We start from the raw sequence: 12,855 nt of genomic DNA on the forward strand, positions 1-12,855 counted from the left end.
TACGTGGGACAATATCTCCACTATGTTTAGCCCATGGTGTTTCTAGTTCCGCATCTGCACAGTTTCACTCTGTTCATAATAATATTCCTCACTCCTGGATTCTGCATCTGGATAATGAGACAAGTTGACACACCTCGTGTCCAGAATTGGGCAGAGCATCCAGTATTGGGCACAGTGTAGGTGATGCTGCCGTCAGAGGACAGGTGTGGCACAGGTGTAGGAAGGGCCAGGTGAGGCTGTTCCGATGAAGGATGGAGGGGGTGACAGCAGATATCACCACAGCAATATTTCCTAGAACATTTTCTGAGTAAGATGATGTACATTCAGGCATCCACTGCCTATTTACAGTCATTTAGGCTGATTTATCTCCACTCTAATCTCCCTTTCTATACTACTCTTATATTATTACGTTTTAGACACGTGTAGCTTTATGTATTATTCACATGTTAATGTTTTCCCCTCTTCCTTTTTATGTAATTTCTCAGCTAATTGGTGATGTGTGTAGAAACATACATGTTATATTATGTCAAATATGGTTTGCCATGAAAAATGGTACACATTTAGGGTTAGGGTTAGGGGTCAGGGTTAGGTATGCATGTGCAAAGACAATATTTATTATGACCAATGGCCATACTCCACCTCCAAGGTTTCTTATGTTTCTTTGAAGAAATAAAAATTATATTAAGCGACTGTCAGCTGCAGTTAATTAAAATGGAAATGATAATCATTTATTTAATGATGAAGTGTTTTAAAGTCCTCATGAAGAATGTCCTGCCAATATCTTCTGTCAGCTTTGATTTGTAATCTGTTGCTGTATAAAAAATATTTGGTTACACAGTACATTGTTGAGAAGACATTAAAGATGATGGTAAATTGATAACTAACCAGTATTATCTATGTCATATTACTTTTCCCTACTGAACTGACAAAAAAGTATTTTGTCCTGATTGTGTGAAAAGGCAATTACTTCAGAATAGACAGCTATAATTACACTTATGGCACATTGGTTTCAAAGTCTGTTTATTCATTAAAAAAGAGTGAAAATCTTCTCTGAAATTACTACGTTATGTTTTCTTTCTTCCAGAACTGTGCCCACTTTTTAGTGTGCTTTATAGTATTATTATATTATTATTATTATAGTATGGTTAGTATTATTATTTAATTATTATTTAATTTTGCACTAAATAATAATACTAACCATTATTGTCACAAAAAGACAATAACGTGGACAAATAAATTCATTCTGAGAGTGATACTGACAGTCTAAAACAGGGATTGTATTGGATGTTGCCTTGGCCCTGTTCCAGACATATCTCCTTTCCATCAAACTGCACGAGCCAACGAGCAGTGACAACGTGGAGAAAGCAATGAAACAGATAAAAATCCTATTGGACAGTCAGATAACAAATCAGATTGTACATCATGACTGACATTAGTCAAATTCCTTTCGATTTTAATGCATTTAATCAGGCATTCAGCATATTACATTCATAAATAAAAATACATGTACATTTTTTAATTTTTAACTTAACGTTAAAATATACACAAGTGAAGAATGAAGACATTAACTGAAGGACTGAAGGAAGCTTAATTTTTTCCTTTTATGGCTCTTTCTGAAATCTGTAATGTTTCCTATACACAGAGATCCCAGCCTGATAACTTTGAACATTGAACAACATTTTGTCAGAAATAAAATGAAAACAACTCTCTGCAATTTGCAGATCTGGTCTACAATATCTGAAGACACATACTGAAATTATATACAATTTTGATCACAACTTTTTTCACCAAAATACATCCAAACCCATATACAATTACATGAGTTTACAATTGTGAAAATGGATTATCTAAGACACAGAGAACTCTGTACAACTAACAACATTTTCTTCTAATATAATAAACTATCACTACAGGGCTAATCACACACTGTAAATGTGTAATGTGTAGAAATAATAGCAAAGAAAGTCCAATTCGGCATTCCTCCTCAATGTCATGTTTAAAACTACACTGATCGAATTATGGAAGTACATACTTTCACATTTTTACCCTTTCATCATGACCGTTTTTGAAAACAGTCACTAAATTGTAATTTATCAAAATATTATTTTGTGGATGACAAAGTGCAATACTGTGGATGAAATCGATAGATTATGAATGGCCACAAAATGGTTATTCTACAAAAATGTATAGCACATTTCTAGAAGAAAATGGAGGCCTGAACACAAATGGTCACATTCCACAAAATCTGTTTTTAAAGTGTTTTTATATTTTACCATGGAGAATATCTTTTAATCATAAGAAAGATAACAACAGAAATTGTTATTCCACATTCCATAAAATTTCATGTTTGAACGCGTTTGAGTTCAAATATGCCATTAAAGTAAATGTATTTTAATTTTTTTCCTCCCCCCACACAATAGTGCTTTTGGTTTCCAGATTTAAGCCTTCACTTGTCAGAAACATATTATTATCTTAATAAAACCAAAGGACTTTTTTGAGCACAATAAGACCAGAAAATATGCTGGAGTTCTGCAAAGGAGGAAGTTATCTACACCTGTCCGTGAGTGCTTTTAATTCTGTGAACGCTGAGGTGGAGAATATCAGATTTATACCTGTAAGAGAATCCCCCAGCTCTCTCCGGGGTAAAGCTGTACATATGGTACACAGCTGAGCTGCTGGTATACTTTGGCTCCCTTTAAACGTTTTACTTTCCATGGAAACATATTCTTACTGGGAACATTTAGTTTACACAGTCAGCACACACTGCAGTACCATTTTATTTTCTGCAAGAAGAGGTTACATTTTTTTTCTCAGCTAAATTATTTGCTGAACATTTTAAAAAAAAATCTCCTCTGCTCAAACAATACATCAACATAAATGCACTTAAGGAGAAACAGTTCAGTTAGTTTTAAGGAAAAAAAGGCCCTGTTGTTCAATAACAAGTATCACATGTCTTGTATTACAGAATTCATACCGTGCGAGTGGATGTCAATGCATGTATACACTTGTTGCAAAACAAATGAATATAAAATACTACTACTGTACTCATTGTAAAACATGCTGGTAAAGCATATCTAGAGTGTGTCTTTATGAGTGCCCTGGAACGTGAGTGGTTTACACCCTCAATCCCCACCTGTATGCTCATTCTCTGTAATCTCTGCTCATTTATTCCTCATTTCTCCTTGCATGAGAGAAACCCATACAATGAGATGCTTTAGCCCACGTCTGTGTCATTCTCAGCACTGCCCCCACAACACACTATTTATGGTCTCCAGCTATATTTAATTATGCACATATCTATGCAATAAGCAGAAACTGAACTATAAGCATTTGCCCATAGGTGAAGAGGAGAGGCCTTTCTCCTGATGCCACCAGCAGGTGAACAGGTGTATGCATGCATACCCTGCAGCCCGGTCCCCATACATCCACCTGTATGGGGACGCCTGCATCCACGCACCTGCAGGTAAGCAGAGGGTATCCATACAACTGTAGGTGAGCAGATATATCCGCTCACATGCAGATGGGCACCTATGTTTACACACCTGCAGGTGAGCAGAGGTATCCACATACCTGTAGGTGAGCAGATATACCTGCAGATGGACACCTGGGATATATACTTGCAGGTGTAAGGCAGGATCTGTGCACATGCAGGGGGACAGCAGGCCCAGGTGAAGCTCTCACATGAGTTCGGAGGGTGGGAAGCCTGTGCCAAGATTTGGTGAAAAGGAGTGTGTATCTCACAGTTGTCTGGTCAGAGTACCACATGCATGTAAGACTACAGCAAGCACAGGGTGCTTTGCAACCTCCTGCTGAAATGGTAAAATTAGTGTAGGGGGTTGGAGTCAGGGGAGGGTCTACTGCTTTGGGGGTTGATCTTTTCCCACAGCCCCACCCTTTCCCCGCCCCTACCCCGCCCCCTTCACCTACTCCTCAGGCAGGTGGTTCCTGCGGTTGCGACTCTTCCTGTGGTCCATGAGGCTCTTGAGTTTGGCCATGTCTCCCCTCAGAGGCCCCATCCGCTGCACCTGCTGCTGCTCCTTGCAGTACTGCTGCAACGCCTGGGCCTCCGCGGGGCTGAAGGCCGACAGCACGGATTTGGGGTGGAGCGCGGTCGCCATCGCCCAGGGCGACTGCTGCTTGTCTGTCAGGGACATCACCAAGGCGTCGCCCAGCACCTTCAGACGGATCTTGGCCACCGTACGCTTGAAGTTGTTCTCCGTGGCCAGGCAGTGGTAGAGGCCCTGGTCCAAGGGCTGGATGGAGCGGATGAGGAGGCCGTGGTCTGTGGACACCACCCGATTGCTCAGCTTCACCTGCAAAGAGATACAAGGCAGTTCCCTATATGATTCATATTCAACAACACCTAGAACTATTAGGAGACTAGGAAATTCATTACATTACATTACATTATTGTTATTAGGCAGACACTTTTATCCAGAGCAACTTACATTGGTTACCTTTTTTTTTTTACGTGTTATACATTCATACAGCTGGACATTTACTGAGGCAATTCTGGGTTAAGTACTTTGCCCAGGTGTACAGTAGCAGAGTCCCAGCAGGGAATCAAACCAACAACCTTTTGGTTACGAGCACTGCTCCTTACTGCTATGCTACACAGCTACTATGGTTCAACTATGGAGAGTCTCTGGTCAAACATACTAAGCATTTATTAAGTTGTCTAAGCTATTCTTTTTGTATGTCCTTTGTATGTTTTTGTGTGTTAGACTTTGACATGCTTCGTCTGTGCTTTGTATATACAATCAAACACTTTATTTTGGATTAATAATCATATTCTTGTTGATTTTTTACAGTAAACTTTGAACTTTTTCTCAAACTTCATTTGAGCACCTCAATTCATAATAACAAAACAAAAAACTTCTGATAATTTTACACAGAAACGCTATGCGGATATATTTATATACTGTATACCACCTGTCTGTGTGGTTAGGTTGCTCTTAAAGACAATCAGGAGACTGTGAAAAAGTTGTCAAGACATCCAGCTCATCTCAGGCAGGCGTCCCAATTTGAACTGGTGGCACTGCACCAATGGGTGTTTCACAAGGTCGAAGCCTTTTGGAATAGCCCTTCCTTCTGTGGGCTGACTCACTACGAAATTCCATTACGTATGAACGTTGCTCATCTGTTGTGCCACCCAATATCCTGATTATAAATAACTTTGCCTGAAAAAAGCCTCTGGTAATGTCATATGAGAGGCATTTCCCCTCAGGGTCGAGACTGGGGTACATTTGATCTGACCAGACTGAATCAATGTGAGTCACAAGCAGAACAAGTTCCTTCCCCATTACATTGCATCACATGGCCGTTACTTAGCAGGCACTCTTACCCGGAGCAAATGACATCATCGGGTTATGTATCTTGCCCAAGGGTACAACAGCAATGTACCACTGCGAAATTACACTGGTGGGGTTTGGGTTAGAAGCCCTGCACCTTAGCACTACATATTGTCACACAACATGTTTCATAATGTGGCAAAGCTGTCACATGGGGTTGTGTTAGTATCGGAGAAAAGTAAAAGTTCCTAACCGTTTTTTTCAAAATCAGCTAAATTCTTCACGGTTATTCTGAATCTGTGAGCAGGAACTGAAAGAAATGAATCGCTTATGGAGAGCTGCAAAAGAAAAGCCGAGCTGAAAGAGAACTGTGGCCTTCTGCCTTATGTTCCACAAGGAGCAAAGAGAATGAATGAACGAATTTAGAATCTGGGCCTTGGGTTTAGACTGTGCTGCATGGTGGGGGGGGGGGGAGGATTGTCCGACGCTTTCTCACCTCTTTCCTCCTGTCATTGTCCCTTTGGATCAGCCATTTAATGGAAGCCTGGGGGGACTTGGGTATGCATTCCAGAAAGGTGGTGTTGTTCTTCACACCATACTGCGTCATCTCTGCTGCGTTTCTGTAGGCTGCAAAAAGACACATACATTTACACTCACACACAACATACTGGATCATCTCCGCTGCATTTCTGAAGGCTGAAGCTAGACACATACATTTACACTCACACACAACCTGTTGCACCTTTCCAAGGTGCTCCTGCTTGCTGAAACCATACATATATATATTCTCACTCATATACAGCATACCGAATGTTTCCATTGTGTTCCTGTTCACTGAAACAAGACTACACACAAGACTACACACAACCACACAGATTACAAAATTTCACAGCATCTAAACTGTGTTCATATTGAACCGGATATGAGTACCTGTATATCCTCACATGCGCATATTGACTTTGTGTATTGAAGGATACCTTTCAGGTTGTAACCTCTGCACTGGGTCAAAGGGTTTCCATGAATGATGTCCTGCCTTCTGCTCCTCCTGCATCAAAACAAACACAGACACATGCAGACATGCAAGCACATATGTATGCATACACACACACACACACACACAGAAACACTCCATTGGAATTACTAGAGCACACAGTCTAAGGAAATAAATCATATAGTCTTGCCCTTTCTTAGTTGAAGTCATGCGCTCCACATGGAGGGTGACCATTATATTGTACCCAAACCTCTGTGTTTTGATTTAATATTTTTACTTGACATTGCACATATTCACAAGAAAGGAAATATTTCATTTTTGAAAGCACAGTAATTTTACTTGCAGTTTTTTTTCAAATCTCTCTACTTGCAGTGAAAAAGCAGATTAAGTCAACAAAAAAATGAATGACCACATTGTGCTAGACACGTCTGACTGTGTGAGGCAGATTTCAGCGTGTTATTGTACAGCAAGGTGCAGCCAGAAAGCCAAAAATGACAGGAAACCGAACATTTTAGAACTATTAGGAAGCACCATTTCTGTTCTTAAACCAAGGGAAACTTGACCTGCGGTTGACTGTAATTTACTGCTGAACATCTGGTGCTGAAGAGAACAGTTACAGTGAACAGGGTGTGGGTTAGAGGGGTAAGTGGAGAGGGGCAACAAAGGATATGGGGTGAGTGATGTGGTATTACAGGGGCAAACTGTTACAGGGTAAGTGATGTTGGGCAATTTTGGTAAGTGATGTTACAGGGGAAAGCGATGTGATGTTACAGGGGAAAGTGATGTGTTCTTACAGGGGAAAGTGACGTGATGTTACGGGGGAAAGCGACGTGGTGTTACAGGGGAAAACAACATGGTGGTACAGGGGAAAGTGATGTGGTGTTACAGAGGTAAGCAATATGGGGCTAAAGGGGTAAGTGATGCTGTGTAATCTGATAAGTGATATGGTGTTACAGGGTAAATAGTGGTGCTAAAGGCTAAGTGATGTTGGGTAAGTGGTGTTACAGCAGTTAGTGAAATGGTGTTACAGGGGCAAGCAGGGCCAGGTAAGAGCAGCAGATGCAACCTGTACCTCTTTCCCATGGGGTAGAAGTGGGAGCAGGTCAGGCCGTCCCAAGCACAGTACGGGTCTCGAGCCAGGCAGCAGTCAGCACAGGCTGAGCCGTAGGCATGGCAACGGTGCAAAGACACCTGGGATACGCCGTACTCCGAGCTCACGTATAGCTGTTGCTGAAATATGAACAGTTCACATGTTCACAATGTGTGAGCATTTACACACAACACGTATGAATGACAGGCTAACGTACAATGATGAATTGTAGTGCATATGTTCTTAAGTTCCCCTTACCATCCTGTTTAATTTTCAACGGAAATTATTACTGTATAATGGATTACACAACGCAGCGGAGAGCTAATAGACTCCACAACTCTGAATAGCAATACTGATTGTATCAACTTACCTTTTTAGAGGAAATTCTTAAATTGGTCACAGGAGCCTGATCCTGAAAAACAGAGGGCATGTCATCGAGATACGTTTCACTGTGGTGTGCTCTCACATAATCAATCCCTTTCTTTTAGTTAATCTATGCAGCGCGTGCAATTCAGAATAATCAAATTACGGTTACTCTCTCCAATGAGGCAGTCATTCTTTCCCTTCTTAATAGCGCTTACATCTGTTCATGAAGGGACAATGTTGAAGGCCTGTCCCTGCCCTAATGAACCATTAGCCACAGCAGCTGAGCTAAATCCAAACAATGATCACACTGCTATATTTTGCATGCAGAGACCAGAATCATTAATGCTGATTGCTATGGCTGGTTCTTGATTACAGAGCTTACAGAGCAGAAATCAAAACTGATCTGTGTCTGATTTGTGCAGCATGATAAGTACTATGATAAGTACATGCATGGTTGATCGTGGCTTGAATCAGACCCTGCTCTGACTGATGGCAGAAGAAAGCCTTACTACCAGCAATCATTACCATTTAACCACTGCGTGCAGATAAACTCACAAGAGGTTTTTCTGCATGAATCAGGGTTTTCAGAGAGCTATCCACAGAAAGAGCAACTCTTTTCCACAGGGTAATACGTTTCATTGCATTGCATAAACAAGGATGCTGCTTGGGTTCACTGCACTCATGCATTCAAGTAGGTGAAGCAGATCATAGAGTTTCTCAAGGAGAAATTTTATCAGAGTCCTAATTAATGCAATAGGTCTGAATAAAACCTTTAAAAGATCGTGCTTCCTGTTCTCTGCTCTTCCTGTGGCTGGGTCTACACCACCTCTTTCTTGGCCATCCTCTAAGCTATAAGCACCTGAAAAGCCATGACCTGTAAGTGGTGTGGGGAACCAGGAGAAGAAGGAATGTCTCCCTGTAAAAGCTTTGCTCTGCATCTACAGAGAATAAGGAGCCCAAACCTTGAACACTTCTAACTCCTCCAGGATCAAGTCCTCATCCAGGGAGCGGTTGGTAGGCAGAACAATCACCTTCTGCACTGTTCCTTTGTCTGATGAGTATATCAATAAAAAAAAATCAATAAATCAATCAGCCAATCAATCAATCAATCAACATAACAACTGAGCAATTAACTGATTAACAACCCTAGCCACAATGATAAGATATTCTCACCCGTTCCCAGGAATAAGACCTGGTAGCGGCCATCGGCAGCGATGACCTGATCCACAGCGATGGCAGTGTACTTGTAGTCTGCTTGTGTGCGCACCACCAGTGGCTTCCTGCCCACGGGGTAGATGGGATTGAACATCACGGGGTGGTTCCTTATGAAGCTGACCACCTCGTCTGGGAACTCTTTGGTTGTGTGGACATTGGGGGTGAAGGCCCCACCCGGGCACTGTGGGTGGGAGGAGACGGGGTTCTTCAGTGTCCAGTTACCAGTTGGAACACATTGGTTTGGACCAAGTTAAACACAGACCCTGATGACAGCATCATGGTTTGCTTGATGTCATATGAACCTTGAAAGAACCACATTTTTTCCATTGCGGCCAAAACTTTATGGCAGTATAGCTTTAATGCCTTGACCCTAAAAGGAAAACCAGCAAACAAATGCATTTATATACATAAATATTAATATAGCAGTCTTGAGCAGTGTAAATCCGGTCCCAGAGGGATTCCCTACTGCTTTTTGCTTTAATGAGCTTTTAACTTTAATCTCTAGTGGGTTTGTGCATATCAGCATCTTCATCAACACTCAGAAACCTGTTAGACTACAGCTGTGTCAGACGTTGCTTAAAGCACATTGTGTCAGTGTTGGCTTGTCTCAGTTGTATGACATCATCATCTTCCATGCTTATGACAGCTCCTCTTCTCAATGCTCCCTGAGAACTCACCGTGCCCGGCCTGGGGTAAGGTATCCTGCCCTGGTACGCCACCCACTGGAAGTTGGGCCCATCTCTGTGGGCGAAGGGGCCGTTGAAGACGGTCAGGATGTCGGCCATGTTGTACATGCAGACCGCCGAGCCCTTGAACACCGAGCTGCGGGGGGGGGGGGGGGGGAGGGGGGGGAGACAGAAAGCACACGCCCTGTCTGAGCTTCGGAACTCCGTTACAAAGCAGACGGAAAATAAGACAGCTCCTTTCGAACGGGGTGTTTTCAGGATATGCCGGTCACACAAAATCCCCCCCGGGGCTTACCGGCACGCCGCTGCAGGGGATGTTTCTCCTCCCGCGCTACAAACGGGCGTGCGGTTTGGCCGCACGAGCGGCACGCGGGGGTAGAACAGAAAGCCTCTGTTCGCGGAGGAAACACAGAGCCCTCCGAACAGCGAGAGGAAGAAACATTGTAGGAGCGAGGAGAATTACGAGCAGAAGGCTGCTAAGCTCTCCTCTGTTTGGCTTGGCGGAGGAGGGAGCACCTCACTCTGCGGCCTCTGTGTGGCTGTATATGGAAGTGAGTGAGCAGGAAGCGGTCCGGGGAACCGGGACGGGTGAGCTCACAGATCTGACCTCCTCTCTGAAAACTGACGCTGACCAGTGATTCATCAGCATTGCCTGAGTAAATACCCTCCATTAACATAATCACACCGAAAGGAGCAGACCTCTCTGCCTCACTCTCACGGTCCCAGTGCAACCTGTGAAACAACACTGTGATTTATGTACACATCAACACTGGCAAGGGTTGTGTTATCATTGACTCTGCTACCCTTTTGCACACTAACATACTGTATGTACATACATATACTGACATACACCTTCACAGCCAGAACAACAGCGAGTGTCAGATGTACATGTGTGATGGGGTGCACAGCCATTATGCAAATGTACTTCAGATAAACAATGAAGGTTTATGGGTTACTGGCAGGTAGCCAAAGGATGCTGGGAGAGGAAGATTTACACTCTAGCATATTGAGATGCCTGACATTGAAACACGACATCTTCGCTCAAAATAAGTTTTCCATTCATGGCTAAATGACTCCTGCCAGGACTGAACACATCTAAGAGTAGCATTTTAAAGGGGCGAAATCTGTTTTGCAGTTTGACCTACCTTGTGGATGTGAAAATACCGAAGAGCAAGAGGTTTTTGGGATGTTCCGTTTCCAGCAAAAATATGCTCTCTGAATGGAAAAGACAAACTCATATTACAAGCCACATCAATCAGCCAGCTCATTTCCTAATTTCCTGCACAGTTCAAGCCAAAGGCAAGGGCGAGGTCTTACCAACACTGGGGAAGTGTTTGTTTGAAATGATAAATATGTGCTGAGTGTTCAACCACACTGTTTATTCTGACATTTTCACAAACAACCATATCATAAAAGGAGGCATAAAAGATATAAATTAACATATTCCAGAGACTATATCATTCCCATATTTTAGAATATATTCATATTTCTTCAACATGGAATGTGACAGTCATTATTTTTAGAATAAATATATTAGCACTCTGGTTGTATCCTAATTTTAACTGGGAGGGAATGATTGCTGTTGGTTGAGAGTATGTGAGTCATCTCTCACTGACCGAGCTCGTCGAAGTGGGTCTCTGTGCCATCTGGCTCCACCACTGAGCACACCATCCGGGCCTTCAGGAAGGTGGTCCACTTGTTCACCAGGCTCCGCTGACCCCCGATGTCATTCTGTGGGATCGGGGTGACAGATGGAGACCATGCTGCACTGATGTCCACACATCTGCACAAACACTCGCACTTGCTTGCACGTTCTTGCTCGCTCACACCCTCATCCACACACACCTCACATGCATGCACACACGCACACACACACATGCACACATGCACACACACATATGTGCACACACATGCGCGCACACACACGCACACACACACACTTGCATGCACATGGATGTTCTTGTTCACTCATACCCTCATCCACACACACACACACACACACACACACACACACACACACACACACACACACACTTGCATGCACTTGCACGTTCTTGCTCACTGGTACCCTCATACACACATTTCATGCACATGCGCGCACGCACACGCGCACACGCACACACACACACACACACGCACGCACACGCACGCGCGCACACACACTCACCGGACACACTCTGGCCACCATGGTGTGGATGTGCTTGGTGTTGCCACTGTTGTCTGTCAGCCTCTCTCGGAAGAAGAAGTACAGTTTGGTGTCATTGGGGTCTGATCCATCTGGGATCAACTGGGCATCGATGAAAATGGGTTCTACAAAACACAGGGAACAAGACCTGAATATGCCACGTTCCTGAATCAGATTTATTCTTTTAACTCACTGCAAAGCAAAGCTGTTCCTGAAGCATAATGTACCGCAGGCATATTTCATAGGATATTATAGAATTGCTGAGGAAAAAAGATCCAGCTGAAATCAAATGCCACTTCAACAGAAGTTCTCCCCAGCTGAATGCCTTGACTGTGACACTGTTTTCTGTAAGGTGCCACTTGGGGTATAATGCTCTCTGATGTTCAAATAAACTGCATAATGAAACATGAACATTCTAAAAAAAATAATAAACCTCAAAAATAATAAATAATAAACCTCCTGCTCTAACCCGCAGAAAATTCATACATGACAACCTGCAATAAAAGCATAACACCACACATTTTGTATCCAAAAATCCTGAAAACTTGGAGCTCTGAATGTACAAAGGGAAACTGTGGTATCCTGGTATGGAAAGACTTGGCTTAATGTCAAGACTTAATTCTTAACAAAAACTGCTGCAGTGCACTGAGTTATAGGGTGTCTCTACCCAATTCCTGACATTAGATGTGCAATTATAGGAGTGTTTCATTTTTCATTTTGTTTGGGCTGATGAGCGTCACCCACCGCTCAGCCACTTGGAGTTGTGCTGGTCCGTCCTGACCGCATTTCTCCTGGTGAGGCTCCTGAAAATGGCTGCGTCCGTCCCCATGAAGTCGATGTACATTCCAGAGAACAGCTCCTGGTCTGGAGACAAGCAGAACACCAGCTCTCAGCTGAGCAACGTCCCACCAGCAGCTGCTCAAACATAGCAGACTCCTCCGCCAGCTATCTGCTAGAGCCTGCTTTTCCAATAGCTCATGGGACTCTAAAAAATCAAACCCTGACACCCATGGCTTAAGAAAAGGAACTTA

General features: G+C 43.1%; 1 protein-coding gene across 1 annotated transcript in view; it reads right to left on the reverse strand.

Moving 5' to 3' along the window:
- Positions 1-3,879: 3,879 nt before the first annotated feature.
- LOC118770142 (semaphorin-3C-like) overlaps positions 3,880-12,855 on the reverse strand; it is a 29,633-nt gene continuing 20,657 nt past the window's right edge. Inside the window, exons 6-17 of the mRNA XM_036517614.1 lie at positions 12,569-12,688; positions 11,807-11,949; positions 11,256-11,370; positions 10,785-10,854; positions 9,631-9,775; positions 8,912-9,134; positions 8,701-8,789; positions 7,743-7,784; positions 7,355-7,512; positions 6,269-6,336; positions 5,788-5,918; positions 3,880-4,313 (exon numbers count right to left, since the gene is read on the reverse strand). Of these exons, the coding sequence (XP_036373507.1) occupies positions 3,924-4,313; positions 5,788-5,918; positions 6,269-6,336; positions 7,355-7,512; positions 7,743-7,784; positions 8,701-8,789; positions 8,912-9,134; positions 9,631-9,775; positions 10,785-10,854; positions 11,256-11,370; positions 11,807-11,949; positions 12,569-12,688 (1,694 nt within the window). The 3' untranslated portion in view covers positions 3,880-3,923. The remainder of the gene's footprint in view (positions 4,314-5,787; positions 5,919-6,268; positions 6,337-7,354; positions 7,513-7,742; positions 7,785-8,700; positions 8,790-8,911; positions 9,135-9,630; positions 9,776-10,784; positions 10,855-11,255; positions 11,371-11,806; positions 11,950-12,568; positions 12,689-12,855) is intronic.

Source organism: Megalops cyprinoides, chromosome 23 (assembly GCF_013368585.1).
Source record: "Megalops cyprinoides isolate fMegCyp1 chromosome 23, fMegCyp1.pri, whole genome shotgun sequence".
NCBI lineage: Eukaryota > Metazoa > Chordata > Actinopteri > Elopiformes > Megalopidae > Megalops > Megalops cyprinoides.